At 38.5% G+C, this 22,061-nt stretch overlaps 1 protein-coding gene across 1 annotated transcript in view; it reads right to left on the bottom strand.

The window, feature by feature from the left end:
• LOC103273632 (threonylcarbamoyladenosine tRNA methylthiotransferase-like) overlaps positions 1–22,061 on the bottom strand; it is a 235,262-nt gene that overhangs the window by 116,544 nt on the left and 96,657 nt on the right. The window contains exon 4 of the mRNA XM_008071068.1: positions 4,848–4,910. Coding sequence (XP_008069259.1) covers positions 4,848–4,910 — 63 coding nt within the window. The remainder of the gene's footprint in view (positions 1–4,847; positions 4,911–22,061) is intronic.

Below are 22,061 nucleotides of genomic sequence, written 5' to 3'. Positions count from 1 at the left end.
TGAAGCTTCACTCACTTGCCCAAAGCTCACCTTTTTGTTGTGTGGTCTGGTTTCCAACAGGCCACAAACTAGTACTAGTCCATGGCCTGGGGTTGGGAACCCCTGTTTTAAAGAACCAAGATTGCTGCACATCACATGCTCTGGTCAAGTAAAGCACTGATGTTCATTTTCTTTCTACTCATCAGTTAGCTCAAGCTTATCATTCATACATAGCTTTTTTTTTTTTTTGAAATATATGAGTTTGTTTACAGTTCGGCTGTCATTGTCTACATATGAAGAAAAAATAATTTTACTATATTAAAGTAATGGTAGCCACTAAAAGAAAAAGAAAAGCTCACTTCACCAACACAGGAGCTATATAATAATGCTTCTTTTCAAGTGTGTCCACTGATTTTTATCTATATATGTAGAAAAATTATTAATATAACAAGTTACTAAAAGAAAATGAGAAGCCCAATTCACAAAATACAGAGCCAATAATAGTGATGATCCACTGAAGACTCCCTTTTGATGGTGGAGTACACATTAATTCATACAGATTAACTGTGTTTAGAAATGTATTCAGCTTTGCAGATGTTAAAAACCACTATAGTCAGCTGGGCACAATGGCTTATGCCAATAATCCCAGCACTCTGGGAGGCTGAGGCAGGAGGACTGCTTGAGCCCAGGAGTTCGAGTCCAGTCCAGGTGACACAGCAAGAACTCGTCTCTACAAAAAAAATTTAAAAATTAGCTGGATGTGGTGGTGCATGCCTATAGTCCCAGTTACTCAGGAGGCTAAGGCGGAAGGCTTGCCTGAGTCCAGGAAACTGAGGCTGTGGTGAGCTGTGATCATGCCACTGCACTTCAGCCTGGGTGACAGAGTGAGATCCTGACTCAAAACAAAACAAAACAAAACAAGTCCCCAAACAAAAAACCCATTACAGACTTAAATCGAACTTTCTGTTTCCTTCCAAGCATTTTCATTTTTTGTAACTTTTTACATTAGCAGATTATAAACATCTGTGTTTAGGTAATAAACCTAGATTTCCCTCTAAGCCCATAATTCTGATACATTCTAACAGAAAAGAGACATTTTTATGTGTATGGGAATATTTTCTTCAGGCCAGGGATACACAGCATATGCTAATTTGCATGACTTTAATAAAAGTGTTCTAATTAAAGCTTACTCTAACTTGTGATTTATTTTTAAAAAAAACAACAACTCCAGGTTGATTTTCTGTGGCCTGGACGGCCTCCGGCCCTGTAATCTTTCCTGGTAGTTAATGTGGTGTGTTTTCAAAAACTACAAGATATGATCATTGTTTGTTTATTAAAATAACAGAGGAAAGAATATAAGGTACAAAATGCAAGCAGATTACCTGTGACTTCGGATTACTATTACTGATGTTTCCTTTTATTAAGACAGGTAAACAGGAGTCAGTTTTGGTGCAGCCTTTTCAGGGAAGTCTTTTTTTATTTTAAGATTTCCTGAAAACAGTTTTAAAGAAAATGGACATAGAACTAGAGGAAACAGTCCAAAATGAAATTCGTCTGGTCTCAAGTAACATTTCTTAGTAGAAGAAATGAGTATGTCCTAAGATCCATTCTGGGTACACAGTTTTTTTGTTTTTTTTATTTTTTGTTTTGAGTTGGAGTCTCACTCTTATAGCCCAGCTTGGAGTGCAGTGGCATGCTCACGGTCATCGCAACCTCAGCCTGCTGGACTTAGGCGATCCTTCCGCCTCAGCCTTTCAAGTAGCTGGAACTACAGATGCATGCCACCACGCCCAGTTAGTTTTTGTGATTTATTGTAGAGATGAGGTATCACCAAGTTGCCCAGGCTAGTCTTGAACGCCCAGGCTAGTCTTGAACCCCCAGGCTCAGGCAATCCTCTCGCCTCAGCCTCCCAAAGTGCTGGGATTACAGGCTGAGCCACCACACCTGACCCTGGGTGCACATTTTGCTTTGATTGAGCTTTATTTGCTTTTTGCAACAGCATTGAAGAAAAAACCAACTGACCACTTACAACCTAAACAATGGTTTTAGGGTATGATTAAGAAATGCACCTGGCCTCACTCAAACAACACGTTTGTTTAACCTGGTGACTTTCCTGTGTCTGGGGTCAGGCAGGAGCATTCTTGTTTGGGGGGAGGAAAGAAGAGCAAATAGAACTGACTCACTGAGAACAAAACACTACCAACTACTCTCTGTAATTACAACTGTTTTAACAGTTTCTAGTAGGCAAGGCTATGGTTTAAGTGACCCACTATAATTTGGGATGAAACCCCGGGAAATCATGCCAACTTTAGGAGTTACATTTCTGAGTTTACTCAGCATGAGGAACCCACTGAAGTGCTGAGTATTCTTTCTTTGGCATAAATTTACGTCAAGGGAAAAATTAACACTAAAGGGAATTTAGCTAGAGAGGAAAAGTATCACAACATCCATCCCCAGGAGCAAACCATAGTTTATTTTACTTTTTGCATTTTTTTATTATGGAAAATTTCAATCACATAGAAAAATAATACAGAATAAAATAATAAACTCCTGCAAACGCATCATTCAGTTTTGATAATCACCAACACACGGTCAATCTGATGTCACTGTATCCTATCCACTTCCTTCTTTGACTTTTTTAAAGCAAATTCCAGACAGCTGATATTATACTTTATACAAGCTTTCACTGATAGTATATGTCTATATTTTTCTAAAGATCACTCCAGAAATCTCATTGAGCATGAGATGTTTAAACTAACTTTAACCACACCTTGTAAAACATTTTACACTAAAACCTATCTGATTAGAAAACAAATTTGCTTGAATATAGCTGGGTAATTAAAATGACAAAATAATTTGAAACACAACCCTCTATGAATTAATTTAGGGGACAAAGCAACATTCTCAGATTGAGAAAATAGTGCATATTACTTAATTCCTATGATCCTAGTCTTTGTGGACATTTCAATCAACAAGAGATACGTTAAAGGTAACATGGTAAGATTTGCCGGGATGGAGCTTGGAAAACTGGGAGGAGGCTACGAAAGGGGCCAGGAGCTACCTAGAACAAAACTTTCCCCTTTTCTTTTACTACACACATAGGAAATAAAACAGAAGGCCAATAGGCCAAACCTTGGGAGCTTCAAAAGGCACTCATCAAGTAGAGTAGCTACTTACAATAATTTATTACCAATCTTAAAGCAAAGATCAAAAGGAACTCCATCTAGTATTTATATTCAATTTCTCATTGCCTGATGACTAATTTGTAGGAGAATGAAGGGAAGCCAGAATAATCTGAGGTGACTTTGATACAATGCCACAAAGGATATGAAGAGGAAGCCAGTAGAAGCTGCCAATGGCTAAATTCCATTAAGAGGTCTAATAAAAGAATAATGGAATTTCCCTTAACTATGAATTTAAAAATGGTAGAAGTGGGCAAAATTTAGACAAATAAGGCAAAACCTTTGATATGCCATAGCCTTTTGGTTGTTGTTGTTAAATGTTAACTTTAGCCACTGTTGCACTTATGCTAATTAAATGGTTTCATCTAAAAAATGCAAATTCCCCTCAGAAATCTGGCCAATCTCACTCCTTTTGCTGTTGTATTACTTATCAGCTTGTACCTTCTGTCTGCATTGTCAGATACTACATGCTCTCTCAATCTCTTTCAAACAAATTGCTGTATTCTGCAAAGTGGCTGATTTAGCTAGAAAACTGTAACTTGAAATGATATAATTTTTAGTATTGTATATCACCATGGTCACATGGAGCATAAACACCTCTTTTAAGAGTTTTTGGTGCTTAAGTCAATTGGTCACTATAGAACCACTAGAAGCTACTCAAATTCTTTCAACTTCTTTGAACTGGCATAATTTTGTCCTCCTGATTCCGGATATCTCTGTATTCTCAACTGAGGAAAGTAGTTTTCACACCACTTATTTTGGCTAGTTAAAGAATCCCTACCACATGTCTCCCTGTAAATTTATAGATAAAGATTTAAGTTTATATTAGCATTTCAACTGTGCAGATTTTTTGTTTGCTTTAAAATCACCTCGAATTAACAAATTTACTGGAAGCTTACCTGATATAGAAGTTCTGCCCGAGTTTCAGAAATCTTGTAATATATTTCCCCATGAAGATGTGGTGTTAAATATTTTCTTTAAAATGGCTATGTGTGTGTGTGTGTGTGTGTGTGTGTGTGTGTGTGTGTGTGTGTGTGTGTTAGAGTCCTTATCTTTTACAAATAAGTGGTGAAATACTTATAAGCGCAAAGATGTCTGGGAGTTCTTCAAATATGTGGACTGGAGAGTGAAGTATAAATGAAACAGAACTGGCTAGGAATCCATAAAGCTGTGGGATGGGTACATGGAAGTTGTTATGTAATTTGGTCTTCCTTGTGTAGCAAAACTCTGGTCAGTAGGTGTTTCAGATATAATGCTATGCATCGCTTTTTGTTAGAAGTTTTATTTAGAAAAACAACTTTCTATGAGGAGCAATGGAGAACCAGGATTTGGAAGTCAACATTTCAGCTATTTTCACCAATCCAAAAGCCAAGTTCATCCAGTACAGTGTTTGGAAAGAAAAAACAAAAACCAACAAAACCAAAACCAATCTAAATCTGTCTTTTCACAGTCTTTGAGATTTCAGTGCCAATATATAGCTAGATTTTAATGTGACTAAAATATAACAATTTTAGTTCAGAGATACAAAATTTCTGTATTCTTTAAAAGCGAAAGAGTTGAAAAATTAAAAATGAAATATAAATGTAATTAGTAAATGTATTTCAGAATCACCATACATTGGTGAAAACTGTACTACACATTCAGAAAGACTTATAATACTTAACACATGAATAACACACTTCTTACCTTGTGATCATATGGACTGTAAGAATGAAACACCCGAGAAAGATCTTTTGTCCTTTGCTTTTTCTGTGGGGAAAAAAACAATTTGAGTTGCCAGTTCATAAAAATTATACATGTGTATATATCTATATCTAACTATATATATATTGTTAATTTAGCGATGCTTCCTTTGTGTAAGCTGAGGAGACACTTGGATGCAATTAGAAACCAAAGTTACTTGATGGTTATGTGGGTTACTGTCACGGAGCAGCCAGGCAACCTCTTCCTAGAAGGTTTCGTAACTAAAACACTAATTATCATCATAACTTCCATTTAAAAATGCATAATTATTTCCAGAGACTAAAATGAAGAAGAAAGTTTGAAAGAGAAAGAAAATTCAATACACATTTAGAGCACTTTCAATTTCATTGTAATAGCCACTGCTGCTATTCAGACTTGGGCGCAGACATGCCATTCGTTTAAATGTCAGCCTTTTTGGTCACAGCCGCAGTCTGACTGCTTGGGCCTGCAGCTGTGAGGGTACCTTTGTTCTGTCATTCTAGATAGCCCAGGTGCCTTGCATGGTGTTTTACACGCACTAGGTACTCAAACATTAGCTAAATTAATGAATAAATAAAGGTATGAGTTAGGCATATAACCATTCATTTCTGTAATGATGACACATCAGCCTCATATATTAGTTATGAGAGAGAAGGCTCTTTTCACTTCTAATGACAGGTACTTCTGAAGCTGAACCTAGGCACTACACAAGTTCCTTCTTCATCCCCCGCTCCCTAGTGTGTCTGTGACATGCAAAAGGTGTTGGGCTTTCTTATTTTTGCCAACCATAATAAAGCAGCTTGTTTTCTCATCCACTGTGATCTGTCCACCTCCCATAATCACTATGAACAAGTTGTATAAGGTTCCAAATCTATGTATATACATACACCCACAACTGATTATTATTACTTTCAAAGAAAGGAGATCATTTTATATACAGTTGTCCCTTGGTACTCCCCGAGGATGCCCAAATCAACTGATGCTTAAGTCTCAAGTAAAATGGCATAGTATTTACACATAACCTAAACACATCCTCCTGTAAACTTTACCTTTTTAGAGACAGGGTCTCACTCTGTCACCCAGGCTGGAGTGCAATGGCATGATCATAGCTCACTGCAGCCTTGAACTCTTTGGCTCAAGTGATGCTCCTATATCCTCCCAAGTAGCCAGAACTATGGGTATGAGTCACCATATCCAGCTAATTTTTGATTTTTGTGGAGACAGGGTTTCACTATTTTGCTTAGGTTGGTCTCAAGTGATCTTCCCATCTAAGTCTCCTGAGTTGCTGGGACCGCAGGTGAGTGCCAGCTAAATTTTTGTTTCATAGCATTATTATTATTATTATTATTATTATTATTATATTTTGTAGAGACAGGGTCTCGCTATATTGCCCAGGCTGGCCTCAAGCGATCTTCCCACCTCAGTCTCCCAAAGTGCTGGGATTATAGGAATGAGCCACTGCACCTGTCCTTCCTATATACTTTAATAATCTCTAGGTTATGTATAATAATACCTAACACAATATAAGCGCTATTTAAATAGTTGCTATACTATATTTTAAAGGTGTATTATTTTTAATTGTTTTATTTTTATTTTTTAGAGATGAGGTCTTGCTCTCTCACTGAGGCTAGAGAGCTATGGCATATCACAGCTCACTGCAGCCTGGAACACCTGCTCAAGCAATCCTCCCAAACAGCTAGAACTATAGGTGCCAGCCACCATACCTGTCTGTTATGTTTTATTTTTCTGAATATTTTTGATGCACCACCATTTGTTAAATCCAAAGATGTGAAACCTGCAATTACAAAGGGCAGACTATACATTGTTTAGAAATTTACTTTTTCCACTTCACAATTTATTCTTGCCAAATTTCCACGCTTGTATATACAGATTGGCAATTCCTTATAAAGAGTTCTAAAATTAAAACAAAAAAACTTTACAAGTACTTACTTTTATTTTGCCATTCATTTCAATTTTCTAATATGATAAATCCTTGCACAAACATCTTTGCCAACCTCCGAGTGTGTTTTTTATTTTTTAGAGTATGTATTCAAAAGAATAAATTATGGGGCAGTGAACGACAGTTTGTGCCTGTAATCCCTGCACTTTGGGAGGCCAAGGTAGGAGGACTGCTTGAGGCCAGGAGTTCAAGACCAGCCTGGACAAATAGTGAGACCCTGTCTCTATGTAAAAAAAAAAAATTTAAATTAGAAAAATAAATAAATGAATGAATGATGGAAATCTAGTTTCAGGATCAAAGAGTATGCACATTTATTACCTTGTAGATAAAGTCAAATTGTCTCCTCCTCTCAAAACACTGTACCATTTTGCTTTACTAAAAGTAAATGGAATAATAGATCACAGCTTTGTGTGTGTAATTCTTAAAACATTCTCTCTTCCATTTAAAGTTTAGAACATTTCTAAATTTACATGAGACCAACATTTTTGGAACAGATATCAAACATTTTCTTGGCTGCCAATTATAAAATTAATTTCTTTTCCATCACAGAGTTAGCACACTATGACATCTTAAGATGCTATTATGCAAGTGGCCTGTTTGTTCTTAATACTGCCCCTATCTTGTTTCTGGTTCTACTCTGATATTGTTACTCCAACTACCAGTAGACTGGGCTGCTCTGTCTTAACTTGTGGATGAGTCCTTGCCTAGTATTCCTGGATTCTAGGGAAGCATTTTCCACCTTTTGCAGTGTCCTGGAGGATGTATATCTACCATACCTCCAACATGCCAGAGACCTAAGCCGATCCCTGCACGATCTTCTGCAGCTGCTTGGCTAAGTAGTTGGATTTGATATGAATCAGGACCTTGTAATAAAGTCATTTGTAGACACTCATAGTTTTCCCATAGACCAATTTCCCTACCCTATTTCAGAGCTATCCTTGAAATCACTAATCCAGTGGTAGTCCTTCACATAACTTGGCCTTGCCACGCTGTGCTGACAGCCACTAAAAAGCATCCCTCCTGTAGCTCAGTCGAAATTCTCACCTCCTCTGTCCACCTGAGCAGTGATTCTGACCACGGAACTCTAAAGGAATTTAACACTCCCTTACCCTGGAGAGCAGAGATGTATCTTTAAGATGACTGGAAACAGTTCCCTTGGCTAATGATATGTTAGTTCTGTGACCTCTAGAATCTGCTTTGAACAGACCGTTTGCCCATCAAAATTCAGTAGTTTATTATTTTTTCTTTCCTTTTCATGCGTCCTTTTTGTTGGTGCAACAGTTCTTGGCTTATACTTCAATCAGAAGGAAAATGACAGATATTAATACTTCCTTTGGTAGGAGACTTGCTATAAAACATTGGGGGAATTGTTTTCAGAAAAAAACATATGCTGGAGAAAATAAAATAGGCAGCATGTCAGTATTAAACTTATGAAGAGTCCCAGGGACTGAGCCATCTTGGAAACAGAGCTACCAGCTCAAGTTGGCAGGTGGATAAGTAATATTGAGAAGTTGTTTTGTGTGACTGTTTTTATGGGGGTTTTGATTTTATATCTCTATTTTGATAGCTAAAACCTATACATGCTTTTTGTCACAGGCTACCTTACTTTTGGAAAGGAAATGGTGTATAAATAAGCAACACCATTCGTATTAGCTCCCAAAAAACTAGTGAAGAAAGAATGTCTTTTTTTGGCAACTAATTTATCATATACAAATATAGTGAAGTCTTGGCCATGAATAGTAAAGGTTATATGTATCAGTCTAGTTAACTGAAAACCACTGCTCTTCTTCCTCTGAAGTCAATCATACAGCCCGGTAGTGTATCTTCTGGAATCCAGAATAGGGGTTGGCAAACTATGGCACAATGGCCAATCCAAGCTAAAGTTTTATTGAAATAACAGTCACACTCATTCGCTTATGTTATTATCTATGACTGCTTTTATGCTACAATAGCAGAGTAGAACAGTTACAATAGAGACCATATGGCCCACAAATCCTAAAGTATTAACTATCTGGCCCTTTACAGAAAAACTTAACCACCCCTGATCTAGACTGTCTATCCCTGGCCATGTCTATTTCTGACAGTAGTCCCTTAACCCCAAACCAAATAGATAACTAACTATCCAAAAAATTGCCTAGCTCCTTCTATTCGGTCAATGACGACAGTTCAAGAACCAGTCATAACCTATGACCTGACACACTGAGATGAATGTACCAGGCATAATAACAATTAGCTGTCTTCACAATTTTACCTCAGTGCATTGTATGTAGTATAAGTGGGTTTCCAGAACATGCTGAAATAGATCTGGGGTTTTCAGAGCCTTCTGTATTTATACGATAACTGCTGATGATAAAGGCTCTCGGAAGACATCCTTCACTAAGTTTTAGCAATAAAGTCAAGTGGTAGGTTTCATGTGTAAGTGACTAAAATACGGCCATTGTTCCTTGTGAGCCCGTTTTTCATATGTAGACAATGTTAAGAGCACTACTCTACAAAGCTTGTTGAGCCTTGCTATCAGCCTTGCTATTAACTGAGACTAAAAGCTGGGCCAAAAATGGAATAATTAGGTATTTTCCTACTGCATCATAGTGTACGTCTAAATTACCTCCCACTTTTTAGCCTGTTAAAACAAACATTCCAGTCATGCAACCACCTGTTAATTCTTCAAGTTTTAAAAAAGTAAACATGTTAAACAAGTTGCGTGATGGACTTGTAAGAAGGGTGGCCAAAGTACAGTGGGTATAGCAAACATTTCTCCCAGAATTGTACTAAGTACCTTCAAGTCACCTTCATCATGAATCCCAAGGTACAGGCCACAGAAGTGAGAGGATAGTAAAAGTAACTACATCTGTTGGACAAGAAGTTTTTTTTTCTTTTTTTAAAAGTAACTACCTACTGAGTCCTGCAGTCCATGTGGGCTGCAATGGATTTAAAAAGTGAGGCAGTATGCAAGTGGGTAAAACTTCTAGATTCCAGAGAAGCTGAACCCCTGCAATTTCTATCCTATAAGCATGTCATAAAACGCTTCTGTATTCATTCTCCAAGGACAGAAAACATACTGATCCCTTTCAAACCAAACCAAACTTAACTAAAGGCCCCAAGGGAGTATTTTTAACAGCTCAGGTTGTTACATAATATAATCATTTCAATTTTGATCAAAGGTATGCAACAGAGCTCAGATCTGAAAGAAGCTCCACATGTGATAAGAACTTGTACAGAATTTTAAATGTGAGATTACACAATCATCCACATTTTCATAATGTCCACTAACTTAACTTATTTGGGTTCTTCAAATGAATTAAACGCTTTCTGTGCCCATTCTCTAGTTGGTGATTAAAGCTTTCTCAAATAAAATGGTGCTATTATAAGGTGAAGTTGTAATAAGACTATAGACTTTGTTTCTACATATGGATTCTCAAAAGTAACAAAGTCGACAAGCTTTGAGAGAGTTTGGTATGTTTAAGGTGTGTGTGTGTCTGTGTGTATTTTTTATTTTGTGTGTGTGTGTGTGTGTGTGTGTGTGTATTTTTTATTTATTTCTGAGACAGGCTGACACCCAGGCTAGAGTGCAATGGCACAATCATAGCTCACTGCAGCCTTGAACTCCTGGGCTCCAGTGATGCTCCTGCCTTTACTTCCTGAGCAGTTGGGACTACAGACCACGCATGCCACCAAGCCTAGCTTTTTTTGTTTTTTTTAATAGACACAGCGTCTCGCTATGTTGCCCAGGCTGATCTTGAACTCCAGGCCTCAAGCAATCTTCCTATTCCGGTCTCCCAAAGTGCTGGAATCACAGGCATGAGCCACCACCACGCCCAGCCTGCTTAAGGCATATTAAAAGAAAATTTAAATATTTAGGAGGCCTTCATCATACTTTGTGTTAAGAAGCCAAATGAGAAGGTTTCAACACACCTGTTTTTTTTCCTGCTCCCTTTCTGGTTGAGAGCCTAAGTGGTTAACTAGTCAACCGCCAGGTAGCAGAAAGGTAGGAGGAAAAGATAAGGAGCCAAGACAACCCACAAACTGGGCAATCAAGTTCCAAATAGTGGCACTTTGGGTCATGCAAGGGTACTTGAGACAAAAAGGCAGTGGTGGTCCAGTGGAGATTAAGAGAATTATGCCCTTAAAAAATTCCGAGAGCCTGGAGTCAAATTCCAGGTAATAAAGGCTAGGGATCAGGGTCAATCAGCAGGGACATTAGAGAACCAGATCCTCAGGCAAAAGGCCAAAAGAGCCAAGAGGTACAAGACAAAAACAACAAATCACTGGGAGTCAAAGGGGTCCTTGGTGAAGTAATTAGGAACTGGGAGAGTCACAGTGAGGACAAGGGCTTGGCAGTCATGGATACAACATGAAGTAGTCAGTAAACAGTGCAAGGTAAATGAAGGTGTTAACTGCCAAGGATGCAGACTGACGCTCAGGTAGGTCTGATGTTTACCTTGGGATCTTTTATTTTACTTCCTGCAGGGCAGGTTGCATTGTCAGTGTTTGGGCAATGCTGGGCTCATTAAATTCAGTCTGCAATGTGACAGTATTTGGTTGAAGAAGAAAAATACTGCTTACCAGATAGTTTGATAAAAGCAGGAATAAAAGAACTGAGTATACATACATGAGGGAGAACCCCTCAAAAAAACATGGAACTATCTTTTGGAGGACAGACCCCTTGTAGTACACTTAGAATCTGTTCCTCTGGATCAAATGATCAACCGAAGTTTTTATCTGGAAGTTTTTAGAAGGTTGCATCGCGATTTGTGGAAGAAACATCCCGAGTTGTGGCAAACAGGTGAATGGTTTTTCCACCATGACAATGCACTACCACACTGCACTGAGTGTTCAGCAGTTTTTGACCAAAAGTGGCATAACCCCGGTGTCCCACCCTCCCTATTTAACCAATCTCACCCTGAGCTACGTTTGTTTGTTTCCCCAGATGGAGAGTCCTCAAAGGGAAATGTCTTGCCAACATGGGACAGTGAAACAAACAAACAAACAAAAACAGTAGAAGCACTAAAAGGCATCAAAATTGATAAGATCAAAAATTGTTTTGAGCAGTGGAAAAAGCGTCTCCATAAGTGTATTGCATCCAATGGAGAGTACTTTGAAGGTGACTGAAATTTAAACAAGAATAAATACACACTTTTGATAAATTCCAGGGTTTTTTTGCCCCCCCAGCTGATTATGCCATTTATAATCTATAAGGAAATAGACTGAGTATAGGCACATGGAGACAGAGAGAAGACGAAGTAGCTTTGTTAATGGTTAAATGATTAGAACATATAATGCAAAATTGTAGTCACAAATGATCAAATCTGTGTTTCAGAAGAGCTTCCTCATGGTGTTAAACAAGAAGCCCATGTGGGAGCACAGCAAGAGGCCAAGATGGCATGAGAGACACTGCTGCGATCGTTCAGAAAAAAATAACAAAACTCAAATTAAGTAAGGAGCAAGGGGAGAAAGAGGAATAGGTTTGAGAGCTTGCTAGTTTCTGGCTCACATAACCAAGAGAGAGAAGTACCCTTCACTGATAGAAGAATCTAGACTAAGAAACAGATTTTGGAGACTGGGGGGAGGTAAGGGGAACTCAGTTTTGAATACAGGGAATTTGAGGTAGCTGTGTGGCATTTGGAGAGAGAATGAGGAGAAAGATATCAGGGACTTGGGAGTCATGAGTTTATTGGTGTAATTTAAAGAAGGACATGGGGCAACCCCTTCGGGTTCCCTCCCACTGTGGGAGCTTTTCTATTCTCTCAATAAATCCTGCTTTAAAAAAATAAAATGTAACAAAGCAGGACAGGGATGAGATCACACAGGGAGAATAAAGAGTGACGGAGGCAAGAAGAGGAGAAGATTGAGGTTAAAAATCCTAGCAAATAGCTGTCTGCTCTGATCTTCTGTAAAACAAAAAAGTTGAATTAGGCCAGTGGTTCTCAACCCTTGCTTCAGGTTAGAATGATTGAGGAAACTCTAAAATATACCAATATCCAGTACTAATCCCCGGTGACTGACTTAATTTGTCTTGTGGGATCTGGGCAAATACATTACTTAAAAGTTCTTGGGTATTTCCAAAGTGTGGCCAAAATTGAGAATCATTAGTAAACATGATTCCAAAGGTCTCTTCCATTCTGTGTTATGAATTCTACCAGGTATTTTCATTACTAAACTCTCGGCTCTGCCCACAGCTTTGTCTTATTTCCTGATCTCTTCCTTTACTTAAAATGGACTCTATATGCAGGAATTCCTCTGGGGCACAATGAGGCTTTGGCTGCAGAACAGGCTGCTGCTATATATTTAGTTCCATATTTGGTGAGTGCTTCTGAAAAACAAATGGAAAGCTAATTTAGTAAACCTGAATCTTTATTTTGTTATCAATGTATAAAGCATTAGAAACTTAATTAAAAGCACTTGACAATATCAGCAATCAATCACAATCTCACTTTTGTAGGATACATATTTTGATAATGTCCCTAAGATGACAGTACTCATTCAAGATCAATGAGAAAAAGGGAAAAAAGGTCTTAAACAATAAACCTCAAAATTCAGAAATCAATTAACAAATAAATGATATGATATATGGTTGGTGATAAAAAATACCCCCAAATACACAGAGAAACAGGCAAGTTCTTCAAAATCATATCTGCCTTTTCTTTATAAGGCACATATAATAATTGCTTAAAAAAAAAAAAAAAAGAAATAACTGTGAGGACGGCAAAGAAAACAAAGGAAAATAAGATTAATCTACCCTACATATTTTTTCACCCTCTACTCTCTAGTAAGATCTTCAAAATAATTGCAACAACCATAAATGCTGTGACTGTAAACTCAAATTTCCTTCTCTCCATCCAGTAACAGGAAACTCAAGGAAAGTCATCAGGTTCTTTAGTTCCTTGCTTCTCCAAGCGAGGACATAGTGTGAGCATTTCTTAGGGACACTAGAACAGCAGAGTGGAGGTTAGAAAGTAGGTAAGCGAAGCCGGGCTCGGTGGCTCAGCCTGTAATCCCGCGCCTTTGGGAGGCTGAGGTAAGTGGATTGCCTGAGCCCGCGGGTTTGAGACCCGCCTGGGCAGCGAGACCTCGTCTCTACAATAAATAAATAAAAAATTCAGTCGGGCGTGGTAGTGCGTGCCTGTAGTTCCAGTTACTTGGAAGGCTGAGGCGGAAGGATCGCCAGAGCCCAGCAGGTCAAGGCTGCAGTGGCCGGGAGTGGCCACTGCACTCCAGTCTGGGCGACAGAGTGAGACTCCAACTCAAAACAAAAACAAAAACAAAAAAAAACGTAGGTAAGCGAGTTTGTTCACTCAATCATAATGGTAGTCAAATAAAATAACCAGGCAACCGTGGAAATGTAGAGTTGATCCTAAAGCACAGCAGATACCAGTGGGAAACACTTATTTTCAGCCTCATGGGTTCTAAAACAACCTTAGCAGAAGAAAGGTGCAACAATCAATCTCTTATTTTCACAGGGGGCAGGGAGTGGGGGAGGTGGAGGAGCAGGTAACATTTATCCTGGCAGGTCCTTAACAAGGCTGAAGAAAATGCAAACAGGGAATTCGAATTCAGCATTAAATCAGTGATATGTGATAAAATAAAATGTAAGTAGCCATGCCTTCTCCTATCAAGCTTACTTTATTTTCTAAAGAGAATGCTTGTTCTCTTCAGAGAAGGGTCATTATTTGGTAACAAAGGTATGGCTGGTACATAAGAAAGGAAGGAAACTTAGCTAATTGGTAGTAATAGGTGTTGCCAAAATGATTAGCCACTACAAGCAGTTAGGCCAGAAACAGCTTTACAACATAGGTCAAATTCCTGCAGAGAAAAAAGACTGTCAAGGGCACTAAGTACCGCACACCACACAATTGTTCATTTAGATGTCCTTTGTATGGTAACTTCTGGGTGCTCAAAAGTAGCCCACAAGAACACGAGTTGCTATAAATATCAATTCGGTATCATTAACCTTCACTCTGTCCTTCTAAACTGGCCACAATAGAGAGTTAACTTTATGTCTTATCTGGATTATTATAGCAATGTTTTCTTTCCTGGATTGCTTGGGTTCAGTCTTCACCCTCGAAATCAAGCCTTGGCAAAATATGGTCTGTGGGCCAAATGCTGGTAGCTACCTATTTTTAAACTGTCTGTGATTTATTTTCATATTTTTTAGTGACAGGAAATAATCAAAATAACAAGAATATTTGAGACGTGTAAAAATTACATGAAATTCAAATTTCCACATATAAAGCTTATTGGAACACAGCCACGCTCATTCCTTTCTGTAGTGTTTATGGCTGTGTTTCTGCTATAGCCGCAGAGTTGAACAGTTGCAACAGAAACCGTATGTCTATAAAGCTGAAGGTATTTACCATGTGAGCCCCTTTTTAGAGTTTGCTAACCACCACTGGTTTGTAACCCTGGCTGCACACTGGAATCACCTGGGGATTTAAATAATACTGAGGTCTGGGTCCCAGCACCAGAGGTTCTGATTTAACTGGTTTGGTGTGCAATCTGGTAGATGGAATTTTAAAAATCTCTCCAGGTGATGCTAATGTGAAGCCAGGGTTAAAAATCTTTGCTTAATCCACCCCCCTTACTGAGGCCAGAGTGAGTTTTATAATGTATGATCATCTAATGTCACTCTCCTCTTTAGGGCTCCCTACTGCTCAGAGAATCAAGTTTCAAGTATTACACTAAGGTTTGTCCCACTTTCCCCACTGACACCAGAGACAATGTCTTGTTCCCAATGGACTCTGAGTTATTCTGACTCTACTTCTTGTTAATGGTACTCCCTCTGCCTGGAAAGCCCAGCTACCATCTCCATGTATTAAGTTCATTCCCCAAAGTCCAGTTTAAAGATCATTTCTTTTGTGCTGAATCCTCTCAAAACAGAAAGAACCATTTTAACGATGTGCTTCTGCAACCTTTTTTTTCTTCTTTTTTTTGAGTTGGAGTCTCACTCCATCGCCCAGGCTGGATTGTAGTGGCATGCTCACGGCCACCCCAGCGTCGACCTGTTGAAGTCTGGCGATTCTTTCACCTCAGCCTTCCAAGTAGCCGGACCTACAGGTGAGTGCTACCATGCCTGGCTAATTTTTTTTTTTAATTGTAGAGATAAGATCTTGCCAAGTTGCCCAGGCTGGTCTCGAACCCGCGGGCTCAGGCAATCCACTTGCCTCAGCCTCTCAAAGTGCTGGGATTACAGGCTGAGCCACCGAGCCTGGTCACACACAAGTCTTTACTAAGCTCATGGCGAGTCAACTCCTCCTTGAGGAAAAAAACCATGTCCTGGTCATCTGGGTGGCATCCCTTCCTTCCCAATACTTTATCAATGTGCTTTGCATATGGGAGATGGTCAATAAACACTGCTCATCCCTTTAATTCCACAACATTTTGGGTTTAGCTTCATTGAGCCTTCCAGTTTCTCAAACTATTCAGCTCATCTCTTCTCCTCAGGCTCTCAAATCACACAACACTTCAACCCATTTCTTGTAATAGCCACAGCTTCCCCGTCCCTTTGTCCTTCATTTCCTCTACGGTTCCCCACTCTCCACCTTTTATCAATTCAGTCACTTGATCCCTGAGTATCTATGGACGTAGGCCACCTCAGCACTACTTGGTCATACCTCTGTGAACAGATATTCAGCTGCTGTTTCTATTCCTCATGAGAGCCTCTCAATCAGTTTCTCTGTCTCTACTCTCACCTTCTATACAGTAAGTCCTCTACATATGAAACTTCAAGTTGCAAACTTTCAAAGTTGTAAATGTATATTCGCATGTGCAATCATGTAAGTTAGTTTACATGCCTGACATACAATGTCACATGTGTGCATCCTCTACAAGTGGTTGTGCTTCTGTGTACTTTACTATATAGTACTATATAGAGTATAGTAATACAGTATCTTTATTTCAAGTCCAGGGTGTCCAGAAGCAAGCATAAAAGCAGTGGTGATATAGCTGGTAAAGTATTATATATCTGATTGTATTAGTTGAGTACCTAGGCTAACTGTTGGACTTATAAACAAATTGGACTTACAAATGTGCTCTTAGAATGGAACTTGTTCATATGTTGGGGACTTACTGTATTTAAAATTCTTTCCCTGAGCTCTAAAATGTAGTCAACTAATTGAAGAACACGTTCACTTGACACATTTACTGTATGCCCATCATGAAAGCATCATACTAGTGAGAGAGGAAGCAAGTTGGATGAGGCTTACAAACTAGTGGAGAGAAATAAACAATTACTATACTTAACTAGCAAACAGGCACACAATAAATGCTTAAATGTTTGTTTCATGAATTCCAAAAAATCTTTTTTTAAACATATTTTTTATTTTAAAATAGTGGGATACAGTTAAGAGTTAGGTATACAAATATGCATTGTGCAGGTACCCTTGTTGATGAGGTGTGCTCCCCCACCCCCAGACAGATATTGACTACCATTTATCCCACCTCCCTTTCCCTCCCTGTCCCCTCCATAGTTTCCCACCACTGTCAATCCTTTTCTTAGTATTATGATAGTTGTTCAAGGTCCACTTATGAGTGAGAACATGTGATACTCAGATCTTTGTTTCTGTGAGAGATCACTCAGTATTACAGACTCTAGTTCCATCCAGGTTGCTGCAAAATTCATGATTTTGTTCTTTTTTATGGCTGCATAGTATTCCATCGTGTATATGTACCACATTTTTTTAATCCAGTCCTCTTTTGATGGACAGCATGGTTGGTTCCAGGTTCTTGCTATTGTGAACAATGCTGCGATAAACATACGTGTGCAGGTATCTTTTTATAGAGTGATTTGAGTTCTTCAGGGTATATTCCCAGTATGGGGATTGCAGGGTCGTATGGAAGGTCGATTTTTAGAGCTTTTAGAAATCGCCACACTGATTTCCACAGAGGCTGCACTAGTTTACACTCCCACCAACAGTGTAGAAGTGTTCTCTTTTCACCACATCCTCTCCAGCATCTGTTATTTTTGAGTTATTGATAATGGCCATTCACATTTGGTATTAATACACCAAGTGACTGTGCCAATGAATGACCTGTTTATGATTCTTAAGCAGGTTACTAAATCAAATGCAAATTTGAATGTTGGATAGAATTATTACTTTTACAACTATTAAAAGGTATGACAAGATGATAATTGTAAACATTCCAGAATTTAAAAATTTTTTCCCATGGGATTTTGCTTTGACTCAATTTATATTCTAGGTACAAGTTTCTTTTTAGCATGTTTGTACACTCATAAAGCTAGCTCCTTTCTTCAGTGACAAATTATATAAAGGACAGGAGAATGACAGCATTCAGTATCTTTTGTGGAGTAGAAAAATATTAGGAAAGGACAAATCAATAGCTACATAGTCTAGTTAACCCTTACCTTAAAAGTAAATAAAACAACCATATGAGAGATACTAGGTTTTACAACATACCCAAACATTTGAGAGCACAAGAATGAATACTGTGTTCCTATCTCTGTCCTCCCTCGTCCCTTTGTTTACTCTGAAGCTACATTGTTTGACAGAGCAAGGCAAACAGGACTTGGGCTTAATCCAATTCTTGTTAAATTTTCTTTCCAACACTTTTATATTTCTAGATCAATTCATAGATATCAATATTATCCATGCATAAAGAGTTTTCACTGCTATTTTTAAAATTTAAAATATTCCTTTAGCATATGACAAGATGACTATTCTCACAGTGATATTTTAGAAAGATTAGCAGTTATAGTGTTTAAACTCTCAAAGTCTGGCTCATCCTCCTAACCCAGCAGATAGTGTGGGGCAGCACATTTGCTGCTATCTATGTACTTACTACACTGCTTTAATTTTTGTCATCAAAGTTCTCCTATATTTTAAATTTTTTGAAATTAGGATGGGTGAAGGCAATTGGTTTTATCTTTTTCCCACTTGCTTAATAATATTGTCGGATTGTGGCCTCCAAAATCGGGAGGATGGAGGAGGGTTAAAAAACTTCCTGTTGGGTTACTGTGTTCATTATTTGAGTGACAGGTACACTAGAAGCCCCAACCCCAGCGGGATGCAATATAACGATGTAACAAACCTGTACACCTGGATCTATACGTTAAAAATTCTCCTTTGTTTGTAAACGCAAAGGGGAAATACTTTTAAAAAAATGTCTGATACATGTAAATTATCTTAGCAAGGACAAATAACACAATCAAAGAGTAAAAAAAAGTCATGTATATATATATTTTTGAGTTGGAGTCTCACTCCTGTTGCCCAGGCTGGAGTGCAGTGCGGCATGCTCATGGCCCCCGCAGCCTTGACCTGCTGGACTTAGGCAATCCTTCTGCCTCAGCCTTCCAAGTAGCTGGAACTACAGACACATGCTGCCACGCCTGGCTAATTTTTGTGATTTATTGTAGAGATGAGGGCTTACCAAGTTGCCCAGGCTGGTCTCGAACCCCTGGGCTGAGGCAATCCTCTTGCCTTCAGCCTCCCAAGGTGCTGGGATTACAGGTTGAGCCATCATGCCTGGCCAAGAAAATCATATTAAAGGCGTAACTATGAGAGTAACATTTTGCAGCTGGATAAAATAGTGTGAGTTTTGCTAACTAGCACCCTTGAGTTCTATGTACTTCTATATTGTCACTAAATATTTATCTGCCTTTTATTTATGGAGAGATGGTAACGTGCCTTTACTAAATCTAATGTTCAACGAGGACGAGCTTGAGAACTCAATATGATGAAAACAGAGTCTGGATCTGTAGAAACTCTATTAATACTCTGAGCCTCATAGCAGTTTCTAGGCGCTAATCCACATAGCAACCAAGGGAAAAAGTGATGAAAAAAGAATGTAGAAAACTAAATTTCTCTGACCCACAGATAAGCTGCTATACAGTTCTAAAACCTGATCAAAACTAATGCATCTTCTTCATGACCCTGAATAACCCCTGGCGTCATCCCATTTGAAGAGAAGCTCGAAAATTGTTCTGTGCCAGTTATTGCTGCATCTCTAGATAAGCCCACAACTCGTTTTTATTATGATTCTTCAACTGGGACCTGGAAGGTCAGACATGACAATGTAGGTTTGATAACTCTCCTTTCTACATCTAATTTAGCACTTACTGTAAAAAATCATTTCTATCAGCAATGCAACTATCACTGATATCTCTCTCTCTGCCCCATCACACCAATAATAAGAGTCTAAAATTCATTTCAGGGGTGGCTAGGCTTTTTGACCTATCTTCTCCTCAAGTACTATGTCAAAAATAGGCTTATTTTTGTTCCATATATTAAACACATGCAGTTTCTTCTTTATCTTTGGCCTTTATGACAAAGGAGTCTTTATTTGATAACCAGAAGACAATTTAATATACAGCTCAATCTTCTCCACTCTCTCATCTTTATGTCACTTCAGAAATCAGTCAATTCTTTTTATGTTGTAGAGGAAGGATATGGCAGAGATAGCCACTGGATGAAAATTTCTGAGGTTGGCTTTTTGCCAAGTAATATTTTTAGCCATTGGTAGGAAGGGTACATACTCTTAGGCATGTACGTGTATGAGAGGAGGAGGGAGTGAATGTGGGCCACGGGGCTAGAAAATTAGAGAAGGCAAGGCAGAAGAAAAATAAAGCAGCTGAGCTTTCCCCTGGACCCATTCCAACACCTCAAACCACTCTAGTTACATATACCTCATGTTATAGAATCACTCTCAGAAATTAATCCATGTTTCATACAGGTAGGAAAAAAGATGCCCAGTGTAGCTTTCTGTACCAAATGACAGGATTGACCATTTTAAGTAATGAGGAAATAGGCAGAATGTGAGGCTTCCACTAAGTCTACTGCCCTGGGGGCCAAGTACAGCTGTTCCATCATCATCCTCTCTGTTCTTTGGAAAGCCCTGTCCTACGATCTAGAGCATACTCTCAGGGCTTAGCCTAGGCCTCGCCACTCAACCTCAGGATACTGTCCTTCCATCCCTCCCAATCTCTTATCACCTGCCTCTCCTTCCTTTCCTTAACTCTTCAGAGAGACATGCGGAGAAATGAGAGGACCCAACCATCTACTTATTGTGTATATTGTATGCTTTCTGATTTCCCACTGGAAGGGGATCTTAAGGTGTTGGAAAAAAAGCCAGTTGGTTTAACATACATCCATGTTTAGGATGCAAAATGACAAGAGTATCTTAGATCTCAACGAACTACCTGATTATGATCATTTTAAATGAGTTATATTTAAAGTAACTTTAATCAATGTCAAAATCCAAACATTCTTTTAACATTTATATAGTGCCTTATATTTTCAAACTGTTCATTGCTGTGTTTTAATGATAAATGAGTGCCTGTCATTCACCTGCTTCATGCATTTTCATCAGTCTATTAACCTCTTTCTCTTCACCCTGTCTCTGAATCTTTTGGCTTCCTCTATCACTGAGAGCCAATGATCAGTTTTTTAGTTTTTAAAAAATTTCTGAGCAATGATAGAAGTTGCTTATTCTATTTATTGTAGAGGGATGCTACATATTATTTTGTTTCTTTTTCTTTCTCAATCCCAGCATCTTTTTTATCTCCCAATATTCATGTACACCTAAACAAGATTCTATTTGGGAGAGTCTGCCCTTTTTTGTGTATGTTGTTTGATTTTAGCAACTCTGTTAACATTAAACCCCCAGAAGTATTTGCTTATTTTTTCGTTCTCCCCTCCAAATAGTCATACAAGCATATAATCTAAGTGTCAACCAGCTCAACACAGCTTTGCAGCTTCCCTTTTTCATTTCTGCTTTCTTAGAAGTAACTACCTTCCACTCTTTTAGTTGATTCTTTTGGTATTGACCTCTATATTGCTAAATAACATGTTTATCGCTATTCTTCATTTCTCAGTACTACTGACTGCCCACCACAGAAGATGAGCTTTCATTCCTCCCCTGCCCACTCCATTTATTTGTATTTATTTTCTACCTCCACTTCCCCAAATCACATACATGTCATTCAGAATTCAGTCACATAATAATTAATCTCATTTATTTTCCTGTATAATGTTTACCCCAGAGTTTAAAAAAAAAATCATTTTTAAAGTTTGCTTGGTTTTCTTCATACGTATTGCTAATTTAATCTTAAATTCTCTTCCATTTATCTAATTCACCTCTCAAACAGCTCATTCACACTATGTATTCTATCCTTTTCATCTTCCTGAAAAGTTTCCTCTAGAGTTTCTGGCATGCTCTAGTTTAATCTGGCCGCTCTCAAGAGCTGATATGTGGCATCCTGGTTACCA

Source organism: Carlito syrichta, unplaced genomic scaffold (genome assembly GCF_000164805.1).
Source record: "Carlito syrichta isolate Samal-C Ts95f unplaced genomic scaffold, Tarsius_syrichta-2.0.1 Scaffold314110, whole genome shotgun sequence".
Classification (NCBI taxonomy): Eukaryota; Metazoa; Chordata; class Mammalia; order Primates; family Tarsiidae; genus Carlito; species Carlito syrichta.
The sequence above is the reverse complement of the archived record's forward strand: the minus strand, read 5'-3'. Positions and strand labels throughout refer to the sequence as shown.